Source organism: Mustelus asterias, unplaced genomic scaffold (assembly GCF_964213995.1).
Source record: "Mustelus asterias unplaced genomic scaffold, sMusAst1.hap1.1 HAP1_SCAFFOLD_2140, whole genome shotgun sequence".
NCBI lineage: Eukaryota > Metazoa > Chordata > Chondrichthyes > Carcharhiniformes > Triakidae > Mustelus > Mustelus asterias.
The window spans coordinates 4,525-31,226 of record NW_027592085.1 but is presented as its reverse complement, the minus strand read 5'-3'; the positions used below and the strand labels follow the sequence as shown (position 1 = coordinate 31,226).

The 26,702-nt window shown below is 50.8% G+C and overlaps 1 protein-coding gene across 10 annotated transcripts in view; it reads left to right on the top strand.

Moving 5' to 3' along the window:
• Nucleotides 1–24,629, top strand: part of LOC144489324 (uncharacterized) — a 42,672-nt gene extending 18,043 nt beyond the window's left edge. For 4 of the 10 annotated variants that reach the window (XM_078207218.1, XM_078207216.1, XM_078207215.1 and 1 more), the window contains 4 exons: nucleotides 905–954; nucleotides 1,967–2,111; nucleotides 9,925–10,037; nucleotides 13,141–13,301. In XM_078207218.1, coding sequence (XP_078063344.1) covers nucleotides 921–954; nucleotides 1,967–2,111; nucleotides 9,925–10,037; nucleotides 13,141–13,295 — 447 coding nt within the window. In that variant the 5' untranslated portion in view covers nucleotides 905–920 and the 3' untranslated portion in view covers nucleotides 13,296–13,301. Of the gene's footprint in view, nucleotides 1–904; nucleotides 955–1,966; nucleotides 2,112–9,924; nucleotides 10,038–13,140; nucleotides 13,302–16,466; nucleotides 16,517–17,528; nucleotides 17,674–24,518 lie in introns of those variants that run through there. The other 6 variants (XM_078207213.1, XM_078207209.1, XM_078207212.1 and 3 more) reach the window with 3 other exon arrangements.
• The last annotated feature ends 2,073 nt before the right edge of the window (nucleotides 24,630–26,702 follow it).

Sequence of the window (26,702 nt, the reverse complement as noted above, 5' to 3'; positions counted from 1 at the left end):
CCTCCCCTCCCCCCACCTCCCCTCCCCCCACCTCCCCTCCCCTCCCCCCACCTCCCCTCCCCTCCCCCCACCTCCCCTCCCCTCCCCCCACCTCCCCTCCCCCCGACATGGAACCCACTCCTTCTCAGACCCTGCCCGTAAAACCCCTATCCCTCACTCCCTCGGTCCCCGCTCCCTCGGTCCCCGCTCCCTCGGTCCTCGGTCCCCGCTCCCTCGGTCCTCGCTCCCTCGGTCCCCGCTCCCTCGGTCCCCGCTCCCTCAGACCTCACCACCTTGGCAGTGCCAGGATGTCCGGTTGGCGGTGCCAGGCAGGCCTCTGATCACCTAGGCGACACCATCATGTCAGGTACTCGCTGGTGGGGATCTGACATGATCCTAAAGGTGGTCTGCATTACCCTGGATGGTGTCGAGCTTTCCCGACTGTTGTTGGAGTCACACCCATACAGGCAAGTGGGGGGAACATTCCATCACACTCCTGACCTGTGTCCACATCTGGCCAATGGGAACCCCAAGGATGTTGAGGCTGGGGGATTCAGTGATGGAAACACCATTGAATGTTAAGGGGCGGTGGTGGGTTCGAGTGTCTCTTACTGGTGAGTGTCATCGCCTGGTATTTTTTGTGGTGGGAAAGTGGTACTTGACAGACCCCTCACAGATTACTCACGGGGGCTTTGGGGGGAATTGAATGCAGAACCAGGGAAGGATGGAGTCAGGGGTGCAGTGGGACAGGGGGTGGGGCTCACCTTGGTCTATCGAGGACCCAGTCAGAGCTCACCTACTCTAACTGGAGAAACAGACTGATCTCTTGTAGGCACTCATTGTTTAATACTGGCTCCATTTCCCTGCACCCTCCCCCATATCCTCTGAACGCTCTCTAATATGAATTCTGTCTTTCCCTCTGCAGAATCTGAGCCAGCGAGATGAGGACCCTGCTGCTGATTCTGGGCTTGCTGAGTGAGTCCTGTTGTCAAACTGCGCTGCGTTAATGACCCCTGTTATATATTTAAGTGTTTGCCTGATTGCTTTATGATCACATGAGTTGATGGTGATGTCGTTAGGGTGTTGCACAGACTGTTGCTTCACCTTCAGTTGTACTCTGTGCAGAGAGCACGTCTTTTATGGAAGCACAGAATCCCAACAGTGCACAACGAGGCCATTCAGCCCATCACCCATACTCCAAATGGGCACTCTCGGCCCACACCGAATCCTATCCCCATAACCCACCCCGCACATTTATCATGGCCAATCCACCCAACCTGCACATCTTTGGACACTAAGGGACAATTTAGCGTGGCCAATCCACCCAACCTGCACATCTTTGGACGCAGGGACAATTTAGCGTGGCCAATCCACCCAACCTGCACATCTTTGGACACTAAGGGACAATTTAGCATGGCCAATCCACCCAACCCGCACATCTTTGGACACTAAGGGACAATTTATCACGGCCAATCCACCCAACCCGCACATCTTTGGACACTAAGGGACAATTTAGCATGGCCAATCCACCCAACCTGCACATCTTTGGACACTAAGGGGCAATTTAACATGGCCAATCCACATTATCACATCTTTCGACACTAAGGGGCAATTTAACATGGCAAACCATCCGAACAGACGCACCTTTGGACACTAAGGGACAATTTATCACGGCCAATCCACCCAACCTGCAAATCTTTTTATCTTTATCGAATGGAGATGTTTTGCTGCAATTGTACAGGGCGTTGCTGGGGGCACACCTGGAATATTGTGTGCAGTTTTGGTGTTCTTATCTGAGGACTAAAGGGATGGAGGGATATGGTGGGGGGAAGGGGGGGGAACAGGATATTGAATCTGATGATCAACCGTGATCAAAATGAATGGCGGGGCAGGCTGGAAGGGCCGAATGGCCTCCTCCTGCTTCTCGTTTCAATGTTTAGCATGAACTGTGCTTTATATTAACATTAAACATGTCTCTGTCTCTCAGTCGCTGACTCTGCCCTGACTGACCCGTGTGTGGATCACACCGTCCTGAGCGATACCTGGAGGAGCACAGATTGCCGAGAGACTGAGTGTTCCAGCAGCTCGATGTGCGAAGATGATCTCCGTGCAGGATGGTACCGGTTTAAAAGGTGATGAGCCGGGACATTTCCTGATAAACTGGGCACACCGGGAGGAACGTGTGAGTGTAGATTATGTGCAGGTTAGCAAGATTGGTGATTCTAAATTGCCACTTGGCGTCCAAGAGTGTGCAGGTTGGTAACTGCAGAGACTGCGATGGTCAGAGATATCAGTGCGGGAGGGGAGTGGGGAACAGCAGTCGCTAAGCTCTCTCCATCATGGTGTGAATAGTTGTTGGTTACAACTGACTGGTTTGTGGGGCCATTTCAGACTCAACCAGGTTGTCTACCTCCTTTTTTAAACACTGGCGTCACATTTGCTGTTTTCCAATCTGTGGGAACCACCCCAGAGTCCAGTGAATTTTGGTAAATTACCACTAGTGCATTTGCTATTTCTCCCGCCATCTCTTTTAGTACCCTGGGATGCATTCCATCAGGACCAGGAGACTTGTCTACCTTTAGCCCCATTAACTTGCCCAACACTACCTCTTTCGTGGTAACGATAGTTTCTCGGTTCTCACCTGCCATAGCCTTCCTGTCATCAATTTTTGGCATGTTATTTGTATCTTCCACTGTGAAGACCGACACAAAATACCTGTTCAAAGCCTCAGCCATTTTCTCATTTCCAGTTATTACATCCCCCTTCTCATCCTCTGAAGGACCAATGTTTACTTTAGCCACTCTTTCGTTCTATATATCTGTCGAAACTTTTGCCATCTGTTTTTTATATTCTGAGCAATTTACTCTCATAATCCATCTTACTTTTCTTCATAGCTTTTTTGGTGGCTTTATGCTGATCTTTAAAGATTTCCGAATCCTCCAGGTTCCCACTAATCTTTGCCACTTTGTATGCATTTTCTTTCAGTTTGATACCCTCCATTATTTCCTTCGATATCCATGGCTGATTATCTTGTTCTCCAGTCCTTCCTTATCACTGGTATATACTTTTGCTGAGCACCGTGAAAGATCGCTTTGAAAGTCCTCCACTGTTCCTCAATTGTCCCACCATAAAGTTTTGCTCCCAGTCTCCCTGAGCCAACTCCTCACTCATCCCTTTGCAGTCTCCTTTGTTTAAGCACAAGACACTGGTATTGGATTTTACCTTCTCACGCTCCATCTGTATTTTAAATCAACCAGACTGTGATCGCTTCTTCCGAGAGGATCCCTAACTGTAAGATGATTAATTATTCCTGTTTCATTACACAGGACCAGATCTAGGATAGCTTGCTCCCTCGTAGGTTCCATTACATGCCATTCAAACACATGCATGCGCACACACACACACTCGCGCACACACACAACGCACACATACACAGGCACACACACCCACTCCAAGCACACACATACACCACGCGCGCACACACACACACACACACACACACCACGTACACACACACACACCACGTACACAGACACACACACACCACACACACATATGCTCTCACACACACAGACTCACTCACTCACTCACTCTCTCTCACTCACTCACTCACTCTTACTCTATCTCACTCTCTCACTCACACACACACCATGCACACATAATCACACACTGACGCGCCCTCTCACACACACACACGCACACACACACACGCTCTCGCTCTCACACACACTCTCACACGCACACTCACACACACACACAAACACACGCTCTCGCTCTCACACACAGACACACACACACACAGACTGTCCCAGCTCTGTCTCTCTCCTCTCTCTAGTTTGCATCTCTCGCTGGGTGCGGTCCTGTGGATGTTCTGAGCTGGGCCCTGCTATGAACAGCCTATTGTTCCTCACTCTATCATATTTTTTCTAACACAACTTCCTCCTCTTATTTATAAACTTGCTGAAATTGCCACCTGTCCCCGGATAGAAGCAGAGAGACTAGGAGCAGGAGTCGGCCTCGGAGCCTGCTCCACCATTCAATATGATCATGGCTGTCCCTCTCTCTCCACGCCACACTCCCGCTTTCTCTCCCAATATTCAGTGATTTGACCTCCACTGCGTTCTGTGGTAGAGAATTCCACAGGTTCACCACCCTCTGAGTGAAGAAATCTCTCCTCATCTCTGTCCCTAATGGTCTCCCCTGTATCCTGAGACTGTGACCCCTTGTTCCAGACTCTTCCCCACCCACCGGAGGAAACGACATCCCTGTATCCAGTCTGCCCAGCCCTGTCAGAATTTTATACCTTTCAATCAGACCCCCACCCCCTCATTCTTCTAAACTCCAGTCAATACAGGACCCAGTCGACCCAATCTCTCCTCGTACGACAATCCCACCATCCCAGGAATCAGCCTGGTGAACTTTGGCCGCACTCCCTCTGTGGCAAGTATATCCTTTCTTTGATAAGGAGACCAAAGCTGCGCACGATGCTCCAGGTGTGGTCTCCCCAAGGCCCTGTACAGCTGTAGACAGACATCCCCGCTCCTGTACTCAAGTCCTGTCGCAATGAAGGCCAACGTACCATTTACCTTCCTAACTGCGTGCTGTTTCCCAATCGATCGCCGTGTGAATAACACTCTGCCATTCTGTTCCTCTGTCCGAAGTGGATAATTTCACATTGAATCCACGTTATACAGCAGCTGCCATGTATTTGCCCACTCACTCAACCTGTCTAAATCACCGTGAAAGTTTCTAACATCTGCTGGATAAACAAAGACAGATATTCCTCATTTTCCCCTCCAGATCATCTGTCTTTTGATTTGATTTGATTTATTATTGTCACATGTACTGGGATACAGTGAAAAGTATTGTCTCTTGCGCGCTATACAGCCAAAGCATACCGTTCATAGAGAAGGAAAGGAGAGAGTACAGAATATAGTGTTACAGTCACAGCTAGGGTGTAGAAAAAGATCAACTCAATGCAAGGGAGGTCCATTCAAAAATTTGATGGCAGCAGGGAAGAAGCTGTTCTTGAGTCGGTCGGTACGTGACCTCAGACTTTTGTATCTTTTTCCCAACAGAAGAAGGTGGAAGAGAGAATGTCCGGGGTGCGTGGTTCCTTGATTCTGCTGACTGTTTTCCCGAGGCAGCGGGAAGTGTAGACGGGAGTCAATGGATGGGAGGCTGGTTTGCATGATGGGACTGGGATACAGTTACACAGCCTTTGTAGTTTGTTGCGGTCTTGGGCAGAGCAGGAGCCAGACCAAGCTGTGATAGATCTGGAAAGGATGCTTTCTATGGGGCATCTGTAAAATGGTGGACGTTGTAACGGACATGCCCAATTTCCTTAGCCTCCTGAGAAAGTAGAGGTGTTGGTGGGGCTTTCTTAACTATCGTGTCGGCGTGGAGGGACCAGGACAGGTTGTTGGTGATCTGGACACCTAAAAACCTCATGCTTTCGACCCTTTCTGCTTCATCCCAGTTGATGTAGGTTCAAGGTTCATGTTCTCCTTTACGCTTCCTGAAGTCGATGACAATCTCCTTTGTTTTGTTGACATTGAGGGAGAGATTATTGTCACCGCACCCAGTTCACCAGATTCTCCGTCTCGTTCCTGTGCTCCGTCTCGTCATTGTTTGCGATCCCACCCACTGCGGTGGCGTCATCAGCAAACCTGAAAATGGAGTTGGAGGGGAATTTGGCCGCACAGTCTGAGGTGTATAAGGAGTATGATAGGGGGCTGAGAACACAGCCTTGTGGGGCACTGGTGTTGAGGATGATGGTGGAGGAGGTGTTGGTGCCGATCCTTATTGATTGTGCTGTGTGGGTTAGAAAGTTCAGGATCTAATCACAGAGGGAGGAGCCGAGGCCCAGGCCACGGAGTTTGGAAATGAGTTTTGTGTGAATAATGGTGTTGAAGGTTGAGCTGTAGTCAGTAAATAGGTGTCTGACGTAGGTGTCCTTGTTATCTAGGTGTTCCAGGGTTGAGTGCAGGGCCAGGGAGATGGCGTCTGCTGTGGACCTGTTGGGGCGATAGGCGAAGCGTAATGAATCCAGGCAATCCGGGAGGCTGGAATTGATTCGTGCCCTGACTGACCTTTCGAAGCACTTCATAATGATGGATGTCGGAGCCACCGGACGATAGTCACTAAGGCACGCTGCTTGGCTTTTCTTTGGTACTGGGATGATGGTCTCTTCTTGAAGCAGATAGGGTCCTCAGATTGTTGTAAAGAGAGGTTGATGATGTCTACAAATACCCCCGGCAGCTGATCCACGCAGGATCTGAGTGTCCGTCCAGGTACCTCACCGGGTCAGTTGCTTTCTGTGGGTTGACCCTCGAGAAAGCTGCTCCGACATCTGCAATGGTGACCCCCCCAGATACAGGTTCATCTGAGGCTTCCAGGGTGGAGGGCGCGCTCTTGCTGACCTCGTTGTCAGAACAGGCGTAGAATGCATTGAGCCCATCAGGGAGGGGTGCATTAGAGCCGGTGATTTTTCATGCCTTCATCTTCTAGCCTGTTATGTCTTGCAGACCTTTCCATAGCCGGCGGGGTGGTCGGGTCGGGTGTGGCTGGCCTGGGACTCCAGCTTGGTCCAGTCCTGCTTTTTGGCATCTTTGACGGATCTCCTTCGATCATATCTGGCTTTTTGTATAGGTCAGGGTCGCCTGCCTTGAACGCCTCAGACCTGGACTTCCACAAGCAGTGCATATCCCTGTTCATCCATGGTTTCCGCTTGGGGAACACACGGATTTGCTTCTTTGGCACACAGTCTTCGACACACTTAGTGATGAAGTCAGTTACTGTCGTGTACTGGTTCAGACTGGCCTTCCTAACTGCTCGCTGTTTCCCAATCGATCGCCGTGTGAATAACACTCTGCCATTCTGTTCCTCTGTCCGAAGTGGATAATTTCACATTGAATCCACGTTATACAGCAGCTGCCATGTATTGCCCACTCACTCAATCTGTCTAAATCACCATGAAAGTTTCTAACATCTGCTGGATAAACAAAGACAGATATTCCTCCATTTTCCCCTCCAGATCATCCGCCTTTTGATTTTTAAAAATTCATTTCTGGGACATGGGCGTCGCTGGCTGGGACAGCATTTATTGCCCATCCCCAGTTGCCCTTGGAGGGCAGTTGAGAGTCAACCACAAGCTGTGGCTCTGGAGTCACATGTAGGCCAGACCGGGTAAGGACGGCAGATTTTCTTCCCGAAAGGACATTAGTGAGCCAGATGGGTTTTTACGAGCATCGACAGTGGGTTTTATGGTCGCCAGTAGATTCTTAATCCCAGATATTTTTTATTAAGTTCAAATTCTGCCATCACTCATGGCGAGATTCGAACCGGGGTCTTTCTGCATGAATAGTCCAGTGATAAAACCACAAGGCCATTGCTTATTTATATGGGCCATCTCCTCTTTATTATTGTCATAGGTATTGGGATCCAGTGAAAAGTATTGTTTCTTGCGTGCTATACAGACAAAGCATACCGTTCACAGAGAAGGAAAGGAAAGGGGGCAGAATGTAGTGTTACAGTCACAGCTAGGGTGTAGAGAAAGATCAATTTAATATAAGTTAGGTCCATTCAAAAGTGATAGGGGACAGTGTCGAGGTAGCTTTACTCTGTATCTAACCCCGTGCTGTACCTGTCCTGGGAGTGTTTGATGGGGGACAGTGTCGAGGTAGCTTTACTCTGTATCTAACCCCGTGCTGTACCTGTCCTGGGAGTGTTTGATGGGGGACAGTGTAGAGGGAGCTTTACTCTGTATCTAACCCCGTGCTGTACCTGTCCTGGGAGTGTTTGATGGGGACAGTGTAGAGGGAGCTTTACTCTGTATCTAACCCCGTGCTGTACCTGTCCTGGGAGTGTTTGATGGAGACAGTGTAGAGGGAGCTTTACTCTGTATCTAACTCCGTGCTGGACCTGTCCTGGGAGTGTTTGATGGGGGACAGTGTAGAGGGAGCTTTACTCTCTATCTCACTCCGTGCTGTACCTGTCCTGGGAGTGTTTGATGGGGACAGTGTAGAGGGAGCTTTACTCTGTATCTAACCCCGTGCTGTCCCTGTCCTGGGAGTGTTTGATGGGGACAGTGTAGAGGGAGCTTTACTCTGTATTTAACCCCGTGCTGTACCTGTCCTGGGAGTGTTTGATGGGGACAGTGTAGAGGGAGCTTTACTCTATACCTAACCCCGTGCTGTATCTGTCCTGGGAGTGTTTGATGGGGGACAGTGTAGAGGGAGCTTTACTCTGTATCTAACCCCGTGCTGTACCTGTCCTGGGAGTGTTTGATGGGGACAGTGTAGAGGGAGCTTTACTCTGTATCTAACCCCGTGCTGTACCTGTCCTGGGAGTGTTTGATGGGGACAGTGTAGAGGGAGCTTTACTCTGTATCTAACCCCGTGCTGAACCTGTCCTGGGAGTGTTTGATGGGGGACAGTGTAGAGGGAGCTTTACTCTGTATCTAACCCCGTGCTGTACCTGTCCTGGGAGTGTTTGATGGGGGACAGTGTAGAGGGAGCTTTACTCTGTATCTAACCCCGTGCTGTACCTGTCCTGCGAGTGTTTGATGGGGGACAGTGTAGAGGGAGCTTTACTCTGTATCGAACCCCGTGCTGAACCTGTCCTGGGAGTGTTTGATGAGGACAGTGCAGAGGGAGCTTTACTCTGTATCTAACCCCGTGCTGTACCTGTCCTGGGAGTGTTTGATGGGGGACAGTGTAGAGGGAGCTTTACTCTGTATCTAACCCCGTGCTGTACCTGTCCTGGGAGTGTTTGATGGGGGACAGTGTAGAGGGAGCTTTACTCTGTATCTAACCCCGTGCTGTACCTGTCCTGGGAGTGTTTGATGGGGGACAGTGTAGAGGGAGCTTTACCCTGTATCTAACCCCGTGCTGTACCTGTCCTGGGAGTGTTTGATGGGGACAGTGTAGAGGGAGCTTTACTCTGTATCTAACCCCGTGCTGTCCCTGTCCTGGGAGTGTTTGATGGGGACAGTGTAGAGGGAGCTTTACTCTGTATCTAACCCCGTGCTGTACCTGTCCTGGGAGTGTTTGATGGGGACAGTGTAGAGGGAGCTTTACTCTATACCTAACCCCGTGCTGTATCTGTCCTGGGAGTGTTTGATGGGGGACAGTGTAGAGGGAGCTTTACTCTGTATCTAACCCCGTGCTGTACCTGTCCTGGGAGTGTTTGATGGGGACAGTGTAGAGGGAGCTTTACTCTGTATCTAACCCCGTGCTGTACCTGTCCTGGGAGTGTTTGATGGGGACAGTGTAGAGGGAGCTTTACTCTGTATCTAACCCCGTGCTGAACCTGTCCTGGGAGTGTTTGATGGGGGACAGTGTAGAGGGAGCTTTACTCTGTATCTAACCCCGTGCTGTACCTGTCCTGGGAGTGTTTGATGGGGGACAGTGTAGAGGGAGCTTTACTCTGTATCTAACCCCGTGCTGTACCTGTCCTGCGAGTGTTTGATGGGGGACAGTGTAGAGGGAGCTTTACTCTGTATCGAACCCCGTGCTGAACCTGTCCTGGGAGTGTTTGATGAGGACAGTGCAGAGGGAGCTTTACTCTGTATCTAACCCCGTGCTGTACCTGTCCTGGGAGTGTTTGATGGGGGACAGTGTAGAGGGAGCTTTACTCTGTATCTAACCCCGTGCTGTACCTGTCCTGGGAGTGTTTGATGGGGGACAGTGTAGAGGGAGCTTTACTCTGTATCTAACCCCGTGCTGTACCTGTCCTGGGAGTGTTTGATGGGGGACAGTGTAGAGGGAGCTTTACCCTGTATCTAACCCCGTGCTGTACCTGTCCTGGGAGTGTTTGATGGGGACGGTGTAGAGGGAGCTTTACTCTGTATCTAACCCCGTGCTGTACCTGTCCTGGGAGTGTTTGATGGGGGACAGTGTGCTGCCTGACTCACTCACTGCTTTACCCTGTCCGTGTTTCCAGAAGCTCCTCGCTGGCTGTGATGTCTGGAAAGTTGTTTGGATCGGTTCCAGTGAAGGCTCTGAATTGGGTACACGGAAAAGGCACGGTCGGCATGGTCTCCTGCATGAGCACAAGTGAGTGTTGATGTTTATCTTTGCTTCAGAGTTGGTCATCCGGGGTTGGTTGAAATCTGTGGGTGGGGGGTTTGGGGTGGGCAAGACCAATGAGTAGTCACAACGTAAACCTGGCCAATGGGGGCACGTGAAACTCTGCCCAAAGAATGAAGGCCATCTCCTCTTTATTATTGTCATATGTTTGTCATACTTCATAAAGTATTTTTTCTTGTGCGCTATACAGACAAAGCATACCATTCATAGAGAAGGAAAGGAGAGGGTGCAGAATGCAGTGTTACAGTCACAGCGAGGGTGTAGAGAAAGATCAACTTAATATAAGGCAGGTCCATTCAAAAGTCTGACAGCAGCAGGGAAGAAGCTGTTCTTGAGTCGGTCGGTACGTGACCTCAGACTTTTGTATCTTTTTCCCGACGGAAGAAGGTGGAAGAGAGAATGTCCGGGGTGTGTGGGGGGGTCCTTGATGATGCCGGCTGCTTTTCCCCGAGGCAGCAGGAAGTGTAGACGGAGTCAATGGATGGGAGGCTGGTTTGTGTGATGGACTGGGCTACATTCACAAACCTTTGTAGTTCCTTGCGGTCTTGGGCAGAGCAGGAGCCCCAGACTAGGCTGTGATACAACCAGAAAGGATGCTTTCTATGGGGCATCTGTAAAAGTTGGTGAGAGTCGTAGCGGACAGGCTGAATTTCCTTAATCTCCTGAGAAAGTAGAGGTGTTGGTGGGGCTTTCTTAACTATAGTGTCGGCGTGGGGGGGACCAGGACAGGTTGTTGGTGTTCTGGACACCTAAAAGCCTGGAGCTCTCTCGACCATTTCCACTTCATCCCCATTGATGTAGACAGGGGGATGTTCTCCTTTACGCTTCCTGAAGTTGATGACAATCTCCTTTGTTTTGTTGACATTGAGGGAGAGATTATTGTCACCGCACCCAGTTCACCAGATTCTCTGTCTCTTTCCTGTGCTCCGTCTCATCATTGTTTGAGATCCCACCCACTGCGGTGGCGTCATCAGCAAACCTGAAAATGGATTTGGAGGGGAATTTGGCCGCACAGTCTGAGGTGGATAAGGAGGATAGTAAGGAGTACAGTACCATTGTAACGTACGGATTAGAGTCAGGAGGAGGCCACTCTGCCCCTCGAGCCCTGGTCCCCCATTCCATATCATCACGGCTGATCCCATTGTAACCTGAAACCCCCACATTCTCGCCTCACCGTCCCCCCGATAACCTTTCACCCCCCCCACCCCTCGCTAATCGAGAATCTGTTCACCTCTGTCTCAGACACACTCAAAGACCCTGCACCCCCCCGCCCCCCCCACACCCACCGCCTTCTGATGAAGAGAGTTTCAGAGACTCAGCACCCTCGGAGAGAAAGAAATTCTTCCCTCTTCAATCCCCCCCACCCCTCCCTCATTTTGACACGGCCGTTATTCTCCCCATTTGTTTGGTGTGTTTTTTTGGGGGGAGAATCTGGAATTCAGCCTTGCCGTTCCCGACCGTGTTGTTAATGAGTGAACAGCAGACAGTGTTTGGGACGTTGGTGTCTGCTCAGGTTCCATGTTCTGAACACATGCAGACGCTCTCTCTCTCACACACACACACACACACACAGACTGTCCCAGCTCTGTCTCTCTCCTCTCTCTAGTTTGCATCTCTCGCTGGGTGCGGTCCTGTGGATGTTCTGAGCTGGGCCCTGCTATGGACAGCCTATTGTTCCTCACTCCGTCATATTTTTTCCAACACAACTTCCTCGTCTTGTTTATAAACTTGCTGAAATTGCCACCTCTCCCCGGATAGAAGCAGAGAGACGAGGAGCAGGAGTCGGCCCCGGAGCTGATCATGGCTGTCCCTCTGTCTCCACGCCACACTCCCGCTCTCTCTTCGATCAGATGACCTTTCCTCATCACGTTAATACTAATCTTGGTGTATAAGGACACCGCTCCCTCAAGGCAGCAGATCAAGCAGACTCGGTTGTAAAGAATGCGTATGGAATACCCCCTTCATTGGCAGAGGTGTCGAATGTAAAAGGAATGATGGCCACAACTGGAATATTGTCTGCAGTTCTGCTCACCACATTACATGATGTGGAGATGCCGGCGTTGGACTGGGGGAAACACAATAAACACAGCCGGTTCCAAGTGGAGAGGATCTCCAAGAAGATCGCGCATATCGACACAGACACCACATTACAGGCAGGAAGTAATTGCTCTGGAGAGAGAGAGAGAGTGCAGAGAAGGTTCACAAGAATATTGCCAGGGCTGGAAAAGTGTAGCTCCGAGGAGAGATTGGAGAGGTTGGGGTTATTTTCCTTGGAACAAAGAAGGCTGAGGGAGTGACCGGATTGAGGTGCACGGAATTCTGACGGGAAGAGCGAGAGTGGACAGGATAAAATTGATTCCCTTGGCGGAGAATTCTAGAACCAGGGGACATAGATTCAGGATAAGTGGCAGACGGTGAAGAGGGGACAGGAGGAAGAAGTATTTTTATGCAGAGGGCTGTGGAATTCACTGCCCCGAGTTGGTGGTGGAAGCAGAGACCCTAAACTCTTTCAATAAGCCCCTGGATCTGCACCTTAAGTGCTGTAAGCAACAGGGCTGTGGGCCGGGTGCAGGAAGGTGGGATTAGAAAGGGCACCTGGATGTCCACGGGCTGACATGGACAAGATGGGCCTGAATGGCCTCATTCTGTCTGTAACTTTGCTGTGGTTCTAATGGGAGCGATATATCCTGTGAGTCGTCTCGATCTAACACTGGGTACGTTATAGTTACAACATATAAATGCCCCAACACAGACCCGAAAGGGCAGCACGGTGGCAGAGTGGGTTAGCACTGCTGCCTCACAGCGCCAGGGACGTGGGTTCACTGTCTCTGCAGAGTCTGCACATTCTCCCCGTGTCTGCGTGGGTTTCCTCCGGTTTCCCCTCTCAGTCTGAAAGACGTGCTGGTCAGGGTGCATCGGCCGTGCTAAATTCTCCCTCAGTGTAACCCAAACAGGCGCCTGAGTTTGGCAACGGGGGGATTTTCACAGTAACTTCATTGCAGTGTTAATGTAAGCCGACTTGTGACACTAATAAATGAACGATACTTAAAATGCTCCAACCCTTCCCCAGGCCACTCTTCATCCTGGACCAGTTATGTAACAAAAGCAAAGCCTCCTCTTTCCTCACGAAGGACACAGGAGAACACATCCACCTTTCACTGGAACAATTTGCATGGATATTATACACCGTTGATTAATGATATTGTTCCATCTAATTGGAGTTGACGTCAGTCGCCAGATCGGTGTGGGGGTGGGTGGGGTTTTGGAGGTGTTTTAACTCAGTCCGAAACCTCTCCCAAACACATCGCGCCGGAGACGGAGGAGGAAGCAGATAAACTGAACGCCCCCCGACTGCCTCTGGCCCAGCGACACCTCCTTTGGTGGTAAGTCATTGGGTGTGAATGGACTTTTCCAGTGAGTTCAGGGATGTGTGAGTTGTGGTGAGCTGTGTCTAGAGGGAACAGTAATGGAGCTGTGTTAGGATATCAGGAAAGCAGCTCTGTACTGAGAGTGTAGAGAGTTTACTGTTTGTAGTGATTAATGATCGAGACGTGAATGTGGGGGGTTACGATCAGTCAGTGTGACTCTGATTTGATTTATTGTTGTCACATGTATTCGTATACAGTGAAAAGTATTCTTTCTTACGCGCTATACAGACAAAGCATACCGTTCATAGAGAAGGAAAGGAGCGGGTGCAGAATGTTGTGTTACAGCCACAGCTCGGGTGTAGAGAGAGATCAATTTAATATCAGGCAGGTCTGTTCAAAAGTCTGACAGCAGCAGGGAAGAAGCTGTTCTTGAGTCGGTCGGTACGTGACCTCAGACTTTTGTATCTTTTTCCCGACGGAAGAAGGTGGAAGAGAGAATGTCCGGGGTGTGTGGGGGGGATCCTTGATGATGCCGGCTGCTTTTCCCCGAGGCAGCGGGAAGTGTAGACAGAGTCAATGGATGGGAGGTTGGTTTGCGTGATGGGACTGGGCTACATTCACGACCTTGGGGTGCGTGTCCATCGGTCCCTGAAGGCAGCAGGACAGGGAGATAAGGTGGTGAAGAAGGAACATGGGGATACTTGTCTTTATCAGCTGAGGCAGAGAATACAAGAGCAGGGTGGTTACGATGGGAGCTGTACAAAAGGCTGGTGAGGCCACAGCGAGAGTATTGTGTCCAGTTCTGGTCACCACGCAATAGGAAGCATGTGATTGCACTCGAGAGAGAGACAGAGAGAGAGGGACAGAGAGAGTGAGTGAGGGACAGAGAGAGGGACAGAGAGAGGGACAGAGAGAGGGACAGAGAGAGAGGGACAGAGAGAGAGAGAGACAGAGAGAGAGCGAGAGACAGAGAGAGAGGGACAGAGAGAGAGAGAGAGATAGGGTGCAGAGGAGAGTCACCAGGCTGTTCCCTGAGCTGGAGCGTCTCAGCTATGATTGAAAGGGTGCAGAGGAGATTTACAAGGATGTTGCCTGGATTGAGTGGCATGCCTTATGAGGATAGGCTGAGGGAGCTCGGTCTTTTCTCCTTGGAGAGACGTAGGATGAGAGGAGACCTAATAGAGGTGTATAAGATGTTGAGAGGCATAGATCGGGTGGACTCTCAGAGGCTTTTTCCCAGGGTGGAAATGTCTGCTACAAGAGGACACAGGTTCAAGGTGCTGGGGGGTAGGTACAGGGGAGATGTTAGGGGGAAGTTTTTCACACAGAGGGTGGTGGGCGAGTGGAATCGGCTGCCGTCAGTGGTGGTGGAGGCAAACTCAATAGGGTCTTTTAAGAGACTCCTGGATGAGTACATGGGACTTAATAGGATGGAGGGTTATAGGTAGGCCTAGAAGGTAGGGATATGTTCGGCACAACTTGTGGGGCCGAAGGGCCTGTTTTGTGCTGTCGTTTTTCTATGTTTCTATGGAGAAAGGCTGGTGAGGCTGCGGTTTTTTTCCTCAGAGCAGAGAAGGCTGAGGGAGAGGGGGCTTGATCGAGGTTAGAAAACCATGGGGGGGGCAGAGATCGGGGAGAGAGGATGAAACTTCTCCCCCGTCCTGAATAGAAGTGTCAGTAACCAGGAGGGGGGACAGAGGTTTAAGGGGCAGGAGATTGAGAGGCTGTGGGTATCTGGAACTCGCTGCCTGAAAGGGTTCGAGAGGTATCCTCCCCTCCCCCCGCCTGCCCTCCCCCCGCCTCCCCTCCCCCCGACTCCCCTCCCCCCGCCTCCCCTCCCCCCGCCTCCCCTCCCCCCGCCTCCCCTCCCCTCCCCCCGCCTCCCCTCCCCCCGCCTCCCCTCCCCTCCCCCCACCTCCCCTCCCCTCCCCCCACCTCCCCTCCCCTCCCCCCACCTCCCCTCCCCTCCCCCCACCTCCCCTCCCCTCCCCCCACCTCCCCTCCCCTCCCCCCACCTCCCCTCCCCTCCCCCCACCTCCCCTCCCCTCCCCCCACCTCCCCTCCCCTCCCCCCACCTCCCCTCCCCTCCCCCCACCTCCCCTCCCCCCACCTCCCCTCCCCTCCCCCCACCTCCCCTCCCCCCACCTCCCCTCCCCCCACCTCCCCTCCCCTCCCCCCACCTCCCCTCCCCTCCCCCCACCTCCCCTCCCCCCGACATGGAACCCACTCCTTCTCAGACCCTGCCCGTAAAACCCCTATCCCTCACTCCCTCGGTCCCTGCTCCCTCGGTCCCCGCTCCCTCGGTCCCCGCTCCCTCGGTCCTCGGTCCCCGCTCCCTCGGTCCTCGCTCCCTCGGTCCCCGCTCCCTCGGTCCCCGCTCCCTCAGACCTCACCACCTTGGCAGTGCCAGGATGTCCGGTTGGCGGTGCCAGGCAGGCCTCTGATCACCTAGGCGACACCATCATGTCAGGTACTCGCTGGTGGGGATCTGACATGATCCTAAAGGTGGTCTGCATTACCCTGGATGGTGTCGAGCTTTCCCGACTGTTGTTGGAGTCACACCCATACAGGCAAGTGGGGGGAACATTCCATCACACTCCTGACCTGTGTCCACATCTGGCCAATGGGAACCCCAAGGATGTTGAGGCTGGGGGATTCAGTGATGGAAACACCATTGAATGTTAAGGGGCGGTGGTGGGTTCGAGTGTCTCTTACTGGTGAGTGTCATCGCCTGGTATTTTTTGTGGTGGGAAAGTGGTACTTGACAGACCCCTCACAGATTACTCACGGGGGCTTTGGGGGGAATTGAATGCAGAACCAGGGAAGGATGGAGTCAGGGGTGCAGTGGGACAGGGGGTGGGGCTCACCTTGGTCTATCGAGGACCCAGTCAGAGCTCACCTACTCTAACTGGAGAAACAGACTGATCTCTTGTAGGCACTCATTGTTTAATACTGGCTCCATTTCCCTGCACCCTCCCCCATATCCTCTGAACGCTCTCTAATATGAATTCTGTCTTTGCCTCTGCAGAATCTGAGCCAGCGAGATGAGGACCCTGCTGCTGATTCTGGGCTTGCTGAGTGAGTCCTGTTGTCAAACTGCGCTGCGTTAATGACCCCTGTTATATATTTAAGTGTTTGCCTGATTGCTTTATGATCACATGAGTTGATGGTGATGTCGTTAGGGTGTTGCACAGACTGTTGCTTCACCTTCAGTTGTACTCTGTGCAGAGAGCACGTCTTTTATGGAAGCACAGAATCCCAACAGTGCACAACGAGGCCATTCAGCCCATCACCCATACTCCAAATGGGCACTCTCGGCCCACACCGAATCCTATCCCCATAACCCACCCCGCACATTTATCATGGCCAATCCACCCAACCTGCACATCTTTGGACACTAAGGGACAATTTAGCGTGGCCAATCCACCCAACCTGCACATCTTTGGACGCAGGGACAATTTAGCGTGGCCAATCCACCCAACCTGCACATCTTTGGACACTAAGGGACAATTTAGCATGGCCAATCCACCCAACCCGCACATCTTTGGACACTAAGGGACAATTTATCACGGCCAATCCACCCAACCCGCACATCTTTGGACACTAAGGGACAATTTATCACGGCCAATCCACCCAACCCGCACATCTTTGGACACTAAGGGACAATTTAACATGGCCAATCCACATTATCACATCTTTCGACACTAAGGGGCAATTTAACATGGCAAACCATCCGAACAGACGCACCTTTGGACACTAAGGGACAATTTATCACGGCCAATCCACCCAACCTGCAAATCTTTTTATCTTTATCGAATGGAGATGTTTTGCTGCAATTGTACAGGGCGTTGCTGGGGGCACACCTGGAATATTGTGTGCAGTTTTGGTGTTCTTATCTGAGGACTAAAGGGATGGAGGGATATGGTGGGGGGAAGGGGGGGGAACAGGATATTGAATCTGATGATCAACCGTGATCAAAATGAATGGCGGGGCAGGCTGGAAGGGCCGAATGGCCTCCTCCTGCTTCTCGTTTCAATGTTTAGCATGAACTGTGCTTTATATTAACATTAAACATGTCTCTGTCTCTCAGTCGCTGACTCTGCCCTGACTGACCCGTGTGTGGATCACACCGTCCTGAGCGATACCTGGAGGAGCACAGATTGCCGAGAGACTGAGTGTTCCAGCAGCTCGATGTGCGAAGATGATCTCCGTGCAGGATGGTACCGGTTTAAAAGGTGATGAGCCGGGACATTTCCTGATAAACTGGGCACACCGGGAGGAACGTGTGAGTGTAGATTATGTGCAGGTTAGCAAGATTGGTGATTCTAAATTGCCACTTGGCGTCCAAGAGTGTGCAGGTTGGTAACTGCAGAGACTGCGATGGTCAGAGATATCAGTGCGGGAGGGGAGTGGGGAACAGCAGTCGCTAAGCTCTCTCCATCATGGTGTGAATAGTTGTTGGTTACAACTGACTGGTTTGTGGGGCCATTTCAGACTCAACCAGGTTGTCTACCTCCTTTTTTAAACACTGGCGTCACATTTGCTGTTTTCCAATCTGTGGGAACCACCCCAGAGTCCAGTGAATTTTGGTAAATTACCACTAGTGCATTTGCTATTTCTCCCGCCATCTCTTTTAGTACCCTGGGATGCATTCCATCAGGACCAGGAGACTTGTCTACCTTTAGCCCCATTAACTTGCCCAACACTACCTCTTTCGTGGTAACGATAGTTTCTCGGTTCTCACCTGCCATAGCCTTCCTGTCATCAATTTTTGGCATGTTATTTGTATCTTCCACTGTGAAGACCGACACAAAATACCTGTTCAAAGCCTCAGCCATTTTCTCATTTCCAGTTATTACATCCCCCTTCTCATCCTCTGAAGGACCAATGTTTACTTTAGCCACTCTTTCGTTCTATATATCTGTCGAAACTTTTGCCATCTGTTTTTTATATTCTGAGCAATTTACTCTCATAATCCATCTTACTTTTCTTCATAGCTTTTTTGGTGGCTTTATGCTGATCTTTAAAGATTTCCGAATCCTCCAGGTTCCCACTAATCTTTGCCACTTTGTATGCATTTTCTTTCAGTTTGATACCCTCCATTATTTCCTTCGATATCCATGGCTGATTATCTTGTTCTCCAGTCCTTCCTTATCACTGGTATATACTTTTGCTGAGCACCGTGAAAGATCGCTTTGAAAGTCCTCCACTGTTCCTCAATTGTCCCACCATAAAGTTTTGCTCCCAGTCTCCCTGAGCCAACTCCTCACTCATCCCTTTGCAGTCTCCTTTGTTTAAGCACAAGACACTGGTATTGGATTTTACCTTCTCACGCTCCATCTGTATTTTAAATCAACCAGACTGTGATCGCTTCTTCCGAGAGGATCCCTAACTGTAAGATGATTAATTATTCCTGTTTCATTACACAGGACCAGATCTAGGATAGCTTGCTCCCTCGTAGGTTCCATTACATGCCATTCAAACACATGCATGCGCACACACACACACTCGCGCACACACACAACGCACACATACACAGGCACACACACCCACTCCAAGCACACACATACACCACGCGCGCACACACACACACACACACACACACCACGTACACACACACACACCACGTACACAGACACACACACACCACACACACATATGCTCTCACACACACAGACTCACTCACTCACTCACTCTCTCTCACTCACTCACTCACTCTTACTCTATCTCACTCTCTCACTCACACACACACCATGCACACATAATCACACACTGACGCGCCCTCTCACACACACACACGCACACACACACACGCTCTCGCTCTCACACACACTCTCACACGCACACTCACACACACACACACACAAACACACGCTCTCGCTCTCACACACAGACACACACACACACACACACAGACTGTCCCAGCTCTGTCTCTCTCCTCTCTCTAGTTTGCATCTCTCGCTGGGTGCGGTCCTGTGGATGTTCTGAGCTGGGCCCTGCTATGAACAGCCTATTGTTCCTCACTCTATCATATTTTTTCTAACACAACTTCCTCCTCTTATTTATAAACTTGCTGAAATTGCCACCTGTCCCCGGATAGAAGCAGAGAGACTAGGAGCAGGAGTCGGCCTCGGAGCCTGCTCCACCATTCAATATGATCATGGCTGTCCCTCTCTCTCCACGCCACACTCCCGCTTTCTCTCCCAATATTCAGTGATTTGACCTCCACTGCGTTCTGTGGTAGAGAATTCCACAGGTTCACCACCCTCTGAGTGAAGAAATTTCTGCTCATCTCTGTCCCTAATGGTCTCCCCTGTATCCTGAGACTGTGACCCCTTGTTCCAGACTCTTCCCCACCCACCGGAGGAAACGACATCCCTGTATCCAGTCTGCCCAGCCCTGTCAGAATTTTATACCTTTCAATCAGACCCCCACCCCCTCATTCTTCTAAACTCCAGTCAATACAGGACCCAGTCGACCCAATCTCTCCTCGTACGACAATCCCACCATCCCAGGAATCAGCCTGGTGAACTTTGGCCGCACTCCCTCTGTGGCAAGTATATCCTTTCTTTGATAAGGAGACCAAAGCTGCGCACGATGCTCCAGGTGTGGTCTCCCCAAGGCCCTGTACAGCTGTAGACAGACATCCCCGCTCCTGTACTCAAGTCCTGTCGCAATGAAGGCCAACGTACCATTTACCTTCCTAACTGCGTGCTGTTTCCCAATCGATCGCCGTGTGAATAACACTCTGCCATTCTGTTCCTCTGTCCGAAGTGGATAATTTCACATTGAATCCACGTTATACAGCAGCTGCCATGTATTTGCCCACTCACTCAACCTGTCTAAATCACCGTGAAAGTTTCTAACATCTGCTGGATAAACAAAGACAGATATTCCTCATTTTCCCCTCCAGATCATCTGTCTTTTGATTTGATTTGATTTATTATTGTCACATGTACTGGGATACAGTGAAAAGTATTGTCTCTTGCGCGCTATACAGCCAAAGCATACCGTTCATAGAGAAGGAAAGGAGAGAGTACAGAATATAGTGTTACAGTCACAGCTAGGGTGTAGAAAAAGATCAACTCAATGCAAGGGAGGTCCATTCAAAAATTTGATGGCAGCAGGGAAGAAGCTGTTCTTGAGTCGGTCGGTACGTGACCTCAGACTTTTGTATCTTTTTCCCAACAGAAGAAGGTGGAAGAGAGAATGTCCGGGGTGCGTGGTTCCTTGATTCTGCTGACTGTTTTCCCGAGGCAGCGGGAAGTGTAGACGGGAGTCAATGGATGGGAGGCTGGTTTGCATGATGGGACTGGGATACAGTTACACAGCCTTTGTAGTTTGTTGCGGTCTTGGGCAGAGCAGGAGCCAGACCAAGCTGTGATAGATCTGGAAAGGATGCTTTCTATGGGGCATCTGTAAAATGGTGGACGTTGTAACGGACATGCCCAATTTCCTTAGCCTCCTGAGAACGTCGAGGCGTTGGTGGGGCTTTCTTAACTATCGTGTCGGCGTGGAGGGACCAGGACAGGTTGTTGGTGATCTGGACACCTAAAAACCTCATGCTTTCGACCCTTTCTGCTTCATCCCAGTTGATGTAGGTTCAAGGTTCATGTTCTCCTTTACGCTTCCTGAAGTCGATGACAATCTCCTTTGTTTTGTTGACATTGAGGGAGAGATTATTGTCACCGCACCCAGTTCACCAGATTCTCCGTCTCGTTCCTGTGCTCCGTCTCGTCATTGTTTGCGATCCCACCCACTGCGGTGGCGTCATCAGCAAACCTGAAAATGGAGTTGGAGGGGAATTTGGCCGCACAGTCTGAGGTGTATAAGGAGTATGATAGGGGGCTGAGATACCAGCCTTGTGGGGCACTGGTGTTGAGGATGATGGTGGAGGAGGTGTTGGTGCCGATCCTTATTGATTGTGCTGTGTGGGTTAGAAAGTTCAGGATCTAATCACAGAGGGAGGAACCGAGGCCCAGGCCACGGAGTTTGGAAATGAGTTTTGTGTGAATAATGGTGTTGAAGGTTGAGCTGTAGTCAGTAAATAGGTGTCTGACGTAGGTGTCCTTGTTATCTAGGTGTTCCAGGGTTGAGTGCAGGGCCAGGGAGATGGCGTCTGCTGTGGACCTGTTGGGGCGATAGGCGAAGCGTAATGAATCCAGGCAATCCGGGAGGCTGGAATTGATTCGTGCCCTGACTGACCTTTCGAAGCACTTCATAATGATGGATGTCGGAGCCACCGGACGATAGTCACTAAGGCACGCTGCTTGGCTTTTCTTTGGTACTGGGATGATGGTCTCTTCTTGAAGCAGATAGGGTCCTCAGATTGTTGTAAAGAGAGGTTGATGATGTCTACAAATACCCCCGGCAGCTGATCCACGCAGGATCTGAGTGTCCGTCCAGGTACCTCACCGGGTCAGTTGCTTTCTGTGGGTTGACCCTCGAGAAAGCTGCTCCGACATCTGCAATGGTGACCCCCCCAGATACAGGTTCATCTGAGGCTTCCAGGGTGGAGGGCGCGCTCTTGCTGACCTCGTTGTCAGAACAGGCGTAGAATGCATTGAGCCCATCAGGGAGGGGTGCATTAGAGCCGGTGATTTTTCATGCCTTCATCTTCTAGCCTGTTATGTCTTGCAGACCTTTCCATAGCCGGCGGGGTGGTCGGGTCGGGTGTGGCTGGCCTGGGACTCCAGCTTGGTCCAGTCCTGCTTTTTGGCATCTTTGACGGATCTCCTTCGATCATATCTGGCTTTTTGTATAGGTCAGGGTCGCCTGCCTTGAACGCCTCAGACCTGGACTTCCACAAGCAGTGCATATCCCTGTTCATCCATGGTTTCCGCTTGGGGAACACACGGATTTGCTTCTTTGGCACACAGTCTTCGACACACTTAGTGATGAAGTCAGTTACTGTCGTGTACTGGTTCAGACTGGCCTTCCTAACTGCTCGCTGTTTCCCAATCGATCGCCGTGTGAATAACACTCTGCCATTCTGTTCCTCTGTCCGAAGTGGATAATTTCACATTGAATCCACGTTATACAGCAGCTGCCATGTATTGCCCACTCACTCAATCTGTCTAAATCACCATGAAAGTTTCTAACATCTGCTGGATAAACAAAGACAGATATTCCTCCATTTTCCCCTCCAGATCATCCGCCTTTTGATTTTTAAAAATTCATTTCTGGGACATGGGCGTCGCTGGCTGGGACAGCATTTATTGCCCATCCCCAGTTGCCCTTGGAGGGCAGTTGAGAGTCAACCACAAGCTGTGGCTCTGGAGTCACATGTAGGCCAGACCGGGTAAGGACGGCAGATTTTCTTCCCGAAAGGACATTAGTGAGCCAGATGGGTTTTTACGAGCATCGACAGTGGGTTTTATGGTCGCCAGTAGATTCTTAATCCCAGATATTTTTTATTAAGTTCAAATTCTGCCATCACTCATGGCGAGATTCGAACCGGGGTCTTTCTGCATGAATAGTCCAGTGATAAAACCACAAGGCCATTGCTTATTTATATGGGCCATCTCCTCTTTATTATTGTCATAGGTATTGGGATCCAGTGAAAAGTATTGTTTCTTGCGTGCTATACAGACAAAGCATACCGTTCACAGAGAAGGAAAGGAAAGGGGGCAGAATGTAGTGTTACAGTCACAGCTAGGGTGTAGAGAAAGATCAATTTAATATAAGTTAGGTCCATTCAAAAGTGATAGGGGACAGTGTCGAGGTAGCTTTACTCTGTATCTAACCCCGTGCTGTACCTGTCCTGGGAGTGTTTGATGGGGGACAGTGTCGAGGTAGCTTTACTCTGTATCTAACCCCGTGCTGTACCTGTCCTGGGAGTGTTTGATGGGGGACAGTGTAGAGGGAGCTTTACTCTGTATCTAACCCCGTGCTGTACCTGTCCTGGGAGTGTTTGATGGGGACAGTGTAGAGGGAGCTTTACTCTGTATCTAACCCCGTGCTGTACCTGTCCTGGGAGTGTTTGATGGAGACAGTGTAGAGGGAGCTTTACTCTGTATCTAACTCCGTGCTGGACCTGTCCTGGGAGTGTTTGATGGGGGACAGTGTAGAGGGAGCTTTACTCTCTATCTCACTCCGTGCTGTACCTGTCCTGGGAGTGTTTGATGGGGACAGTGTAGAGGGAGCTTTACTCTGTATCTAACCCCGTGCTGTCCCTGTCCTGGGAGTGTTTGATGGGGACAGTGTAGAGGGAGCTTTACTCTGTATCTAACCCCGTGCTGTACCTGTCCTGGGAGTGTTTGATGGGGACAGTGTAGAGGGAGCTTTACTCTGTATCTAACCCCGTGCTGTACCTGTCCTGGGAGTGTTTGATGGGGACAGTGTAGAGGGAGCTTTACTCTATACCTTACCCCGTGCTGTATCTGTCCTGGGAGTGTTTGATGGGGGACAGTGTAGAGGGAGCTTTACTCTGTATCTAACCCCGTGCTGTACCTGTCCTGGGAGTGTTTGATGGGGACAGTGTAGAGGGAGCTTTACTCTGTATCTAACCCCGTGCTGTACCTGTCCTGCGAGTGTTTGATGGGGACAGTGTAGAGGGAGCTTTACTCTGTATCTAACCCCGTGCTGTACCTGTCCTGGGAGTGTTTGATGGGGACAGTGTAGAGGGAGCTTTACTCTGTATCTAACCCCGTGCTGTACCTGTCCTGCGAGTGTTTGATGGGGACAGTGTAGAGGGAGCTTTACTCTGTATCTAACCCCGTGCTGTACCTGTCCTGGGAGTGTTTGATGAGGACAGTGTAGAGGGAGCTTTACTCTGTATCTAACCCCGTGCTGTACCTGTCCTGGGAGTGTTTGATGGGGACAGTGTAGAGGGAGCTTTACTCTGTATCTAACCCCGTGCTGTACCTGTCCTGGGAGTGTTTGATGGGGACAGTGTAGAGGGAGCTTTACTCTGTATCTAACCCCGTGCTGTACCTGTCCTGGGAGTGTTTGATGGGGGACAGTGTAGAGGGAGCTTTACTCTGTATCTAACCCCGTGCTGTACCTGTCCTGGGAGTGTTTGATGGGGGACAGTGTGCTGCCTGACTCACTCACTGCTTTACCCTGTCCGTGTTTCCAGAAGCTCCTCGCTGGCTGTGATGTCTGGAAAGTGGTTTGGATCGGTTCCAGTGAAGGCTCTGAATGGGGTACACGGAATTGGCACGGTCGGCATGGTCTCCTGCATGAGCACAAGTGAGTGTTGATGTTTATCTTTGCTTCAGAGTTGGTCATCCGGGGTTGGTTGAAATCTGTGGGTGGGGGGTTTGGGGTGGGCAAGACCAATGAGTAGTCACAACGTAAACCTGGCCAATGGGGGCACGTGAAACTCTGCCCAAAGAATGAAGGCCATCTCCTCTTTATTATTGTCATATGTTTGTCATACTTCATAAAGTATTTTTTCTTGTGCGCTATACAGACAAAGCATACCATTCAGAGAGAAGGAAAGGAGAGGGTGCAGAATGCAGTGTTACAGTCACAGCGAGGGTGTAGAGAAAGATCAACTTAATATAAGGCAGGTCCATTCAAAAGTCTGACAGCAGCAGGGAAGAAGCTGTTCTTGAGTCGGTCGGTACGTGACCTCAGACTTTTGTATCTTTTTCCCGACGGAAGAAGGTGGAAGAGAGAATGTCCGGGGTGTGTGGGGGGGTCCTTGATTATGCTGGCTGCTTTTCCCCGAGGCAGCGGGAAGTGTAGACAGAGTCAATGGATGGGAGGCTGGTTTGTGTGATGGACTGGGCTACATTCACAAACCTTTGTAGTTCCTTGCGGTCTTGGGCAGAGCAGGAGCCCAGACCAAGCTGTGATACAACCAGAAAGGATGCTTTCTATGGGGCATCTGTAAAAGTTGGTGAGAGTCGTAGCGGACAGGCTGAATTTCCTTAATCTCCTGAGAAAGTAGAGGTGTTGGTGGGGCTTTCTTAACTATAGCGTCGGCGTGGGGGGGACCAGGACAGGTTGTTGGTGTTCTGGACACCTAAAAGCCTGGAGCTCTCTCGACCATTTCCACTTCATCCCCATTGATGTAGACAGGGGGATGTTCTCCTTTACACTTCCTGAAGTTGATGACAATCTCCTTTGTTTTGTTGACATTGAGGGAGAGATTATTGTCACCGCACCCAGTTCACCAGATTCTCTGTCTCTTTCCTGTGCTCCGTCTCATCATTGTTTGAGATCCCACCCACTGCGGTGGCGTCCTCGGCAAACCTGAAAATGGATTTGGAGGGGAATTTGGCCGCACAGTCTGAGGTGGATAAGGAGGATAGTAAGGAGTACAGTACCATTGGAACGTACGGATTAGAGTCAGGAGGAGGCCACTCTGCCCCTCGAGCCCTGGTCCCCCATTCCATATCATCACGGCTGATCCCATTGTAACCTGAAACCCCCACATTCTCGCCTCACCGTCCCCCCGATAACCTTTCACCCCCCCCACCCCTCACTAATCGAGAATCTGTTCACCTCTGTCTCAGACACACTCAAAGACCCTGCACCCCCCCGCCCCCCCACACCCACCGCCTTCTGATGAAGAGAGTTTCAGAGACTCAGCACCCTCGGAGAGAAAGAAATTCTTCCCTCTTCAATCCCCCCCACCCCTCCCTCATTTTCACACGGCCGTTATTCTCCCCATTTGTTTGGTGTGTTTTTTTGGGGGGAGAATCTGGAATTCAGCCTTGCCGTTCCCGACCGTATTGTTAATGAGTGAACAGCAGACAGTGTTTGGGACGTTGGTGTCTGCTCAGGTTCCATGTTCTGAACACATGCAGACGCTCTCTCTCTCACACACACACACACACACACAGACTGTCCCAGCTCTGTCTCTCTCCTCTCTCTAGTTTGCATCTCTCGCTGGGTGCGGTCCTGTGGATGTTCTGAGCTGGGCCCTGCTATGGACAGCCTATTGTTCCTCACTCCGTCATATTTTTTCTGACACAACTTCCTCGTCTTGTTTATAAACTTGCTGAAATTGCCACCTCTCCCCGGATAGAAGCAGAGAGACGAGGAGCAGGAGTCGGCCCCGGAGCTGATCATGGCTGTCCCTCTGTCTCCACGCCACACTCCCGCTCTCTCTTCGATCAGATGACCTTTCCTCATCACGTTAATACTAATCTTGGTGTATAAGGACACCGCTCCCTCAAGGCAGCAGATCAAGCAGACTCGGTTGTAAAGAATGCGTATGGAATACCCCCTTCATTGGCAGAGGTGTCGAATGTAAAAGGAATGATGGCCACAACTGGAATATTGTCTGCAGTTCTGCTCACCACATTAC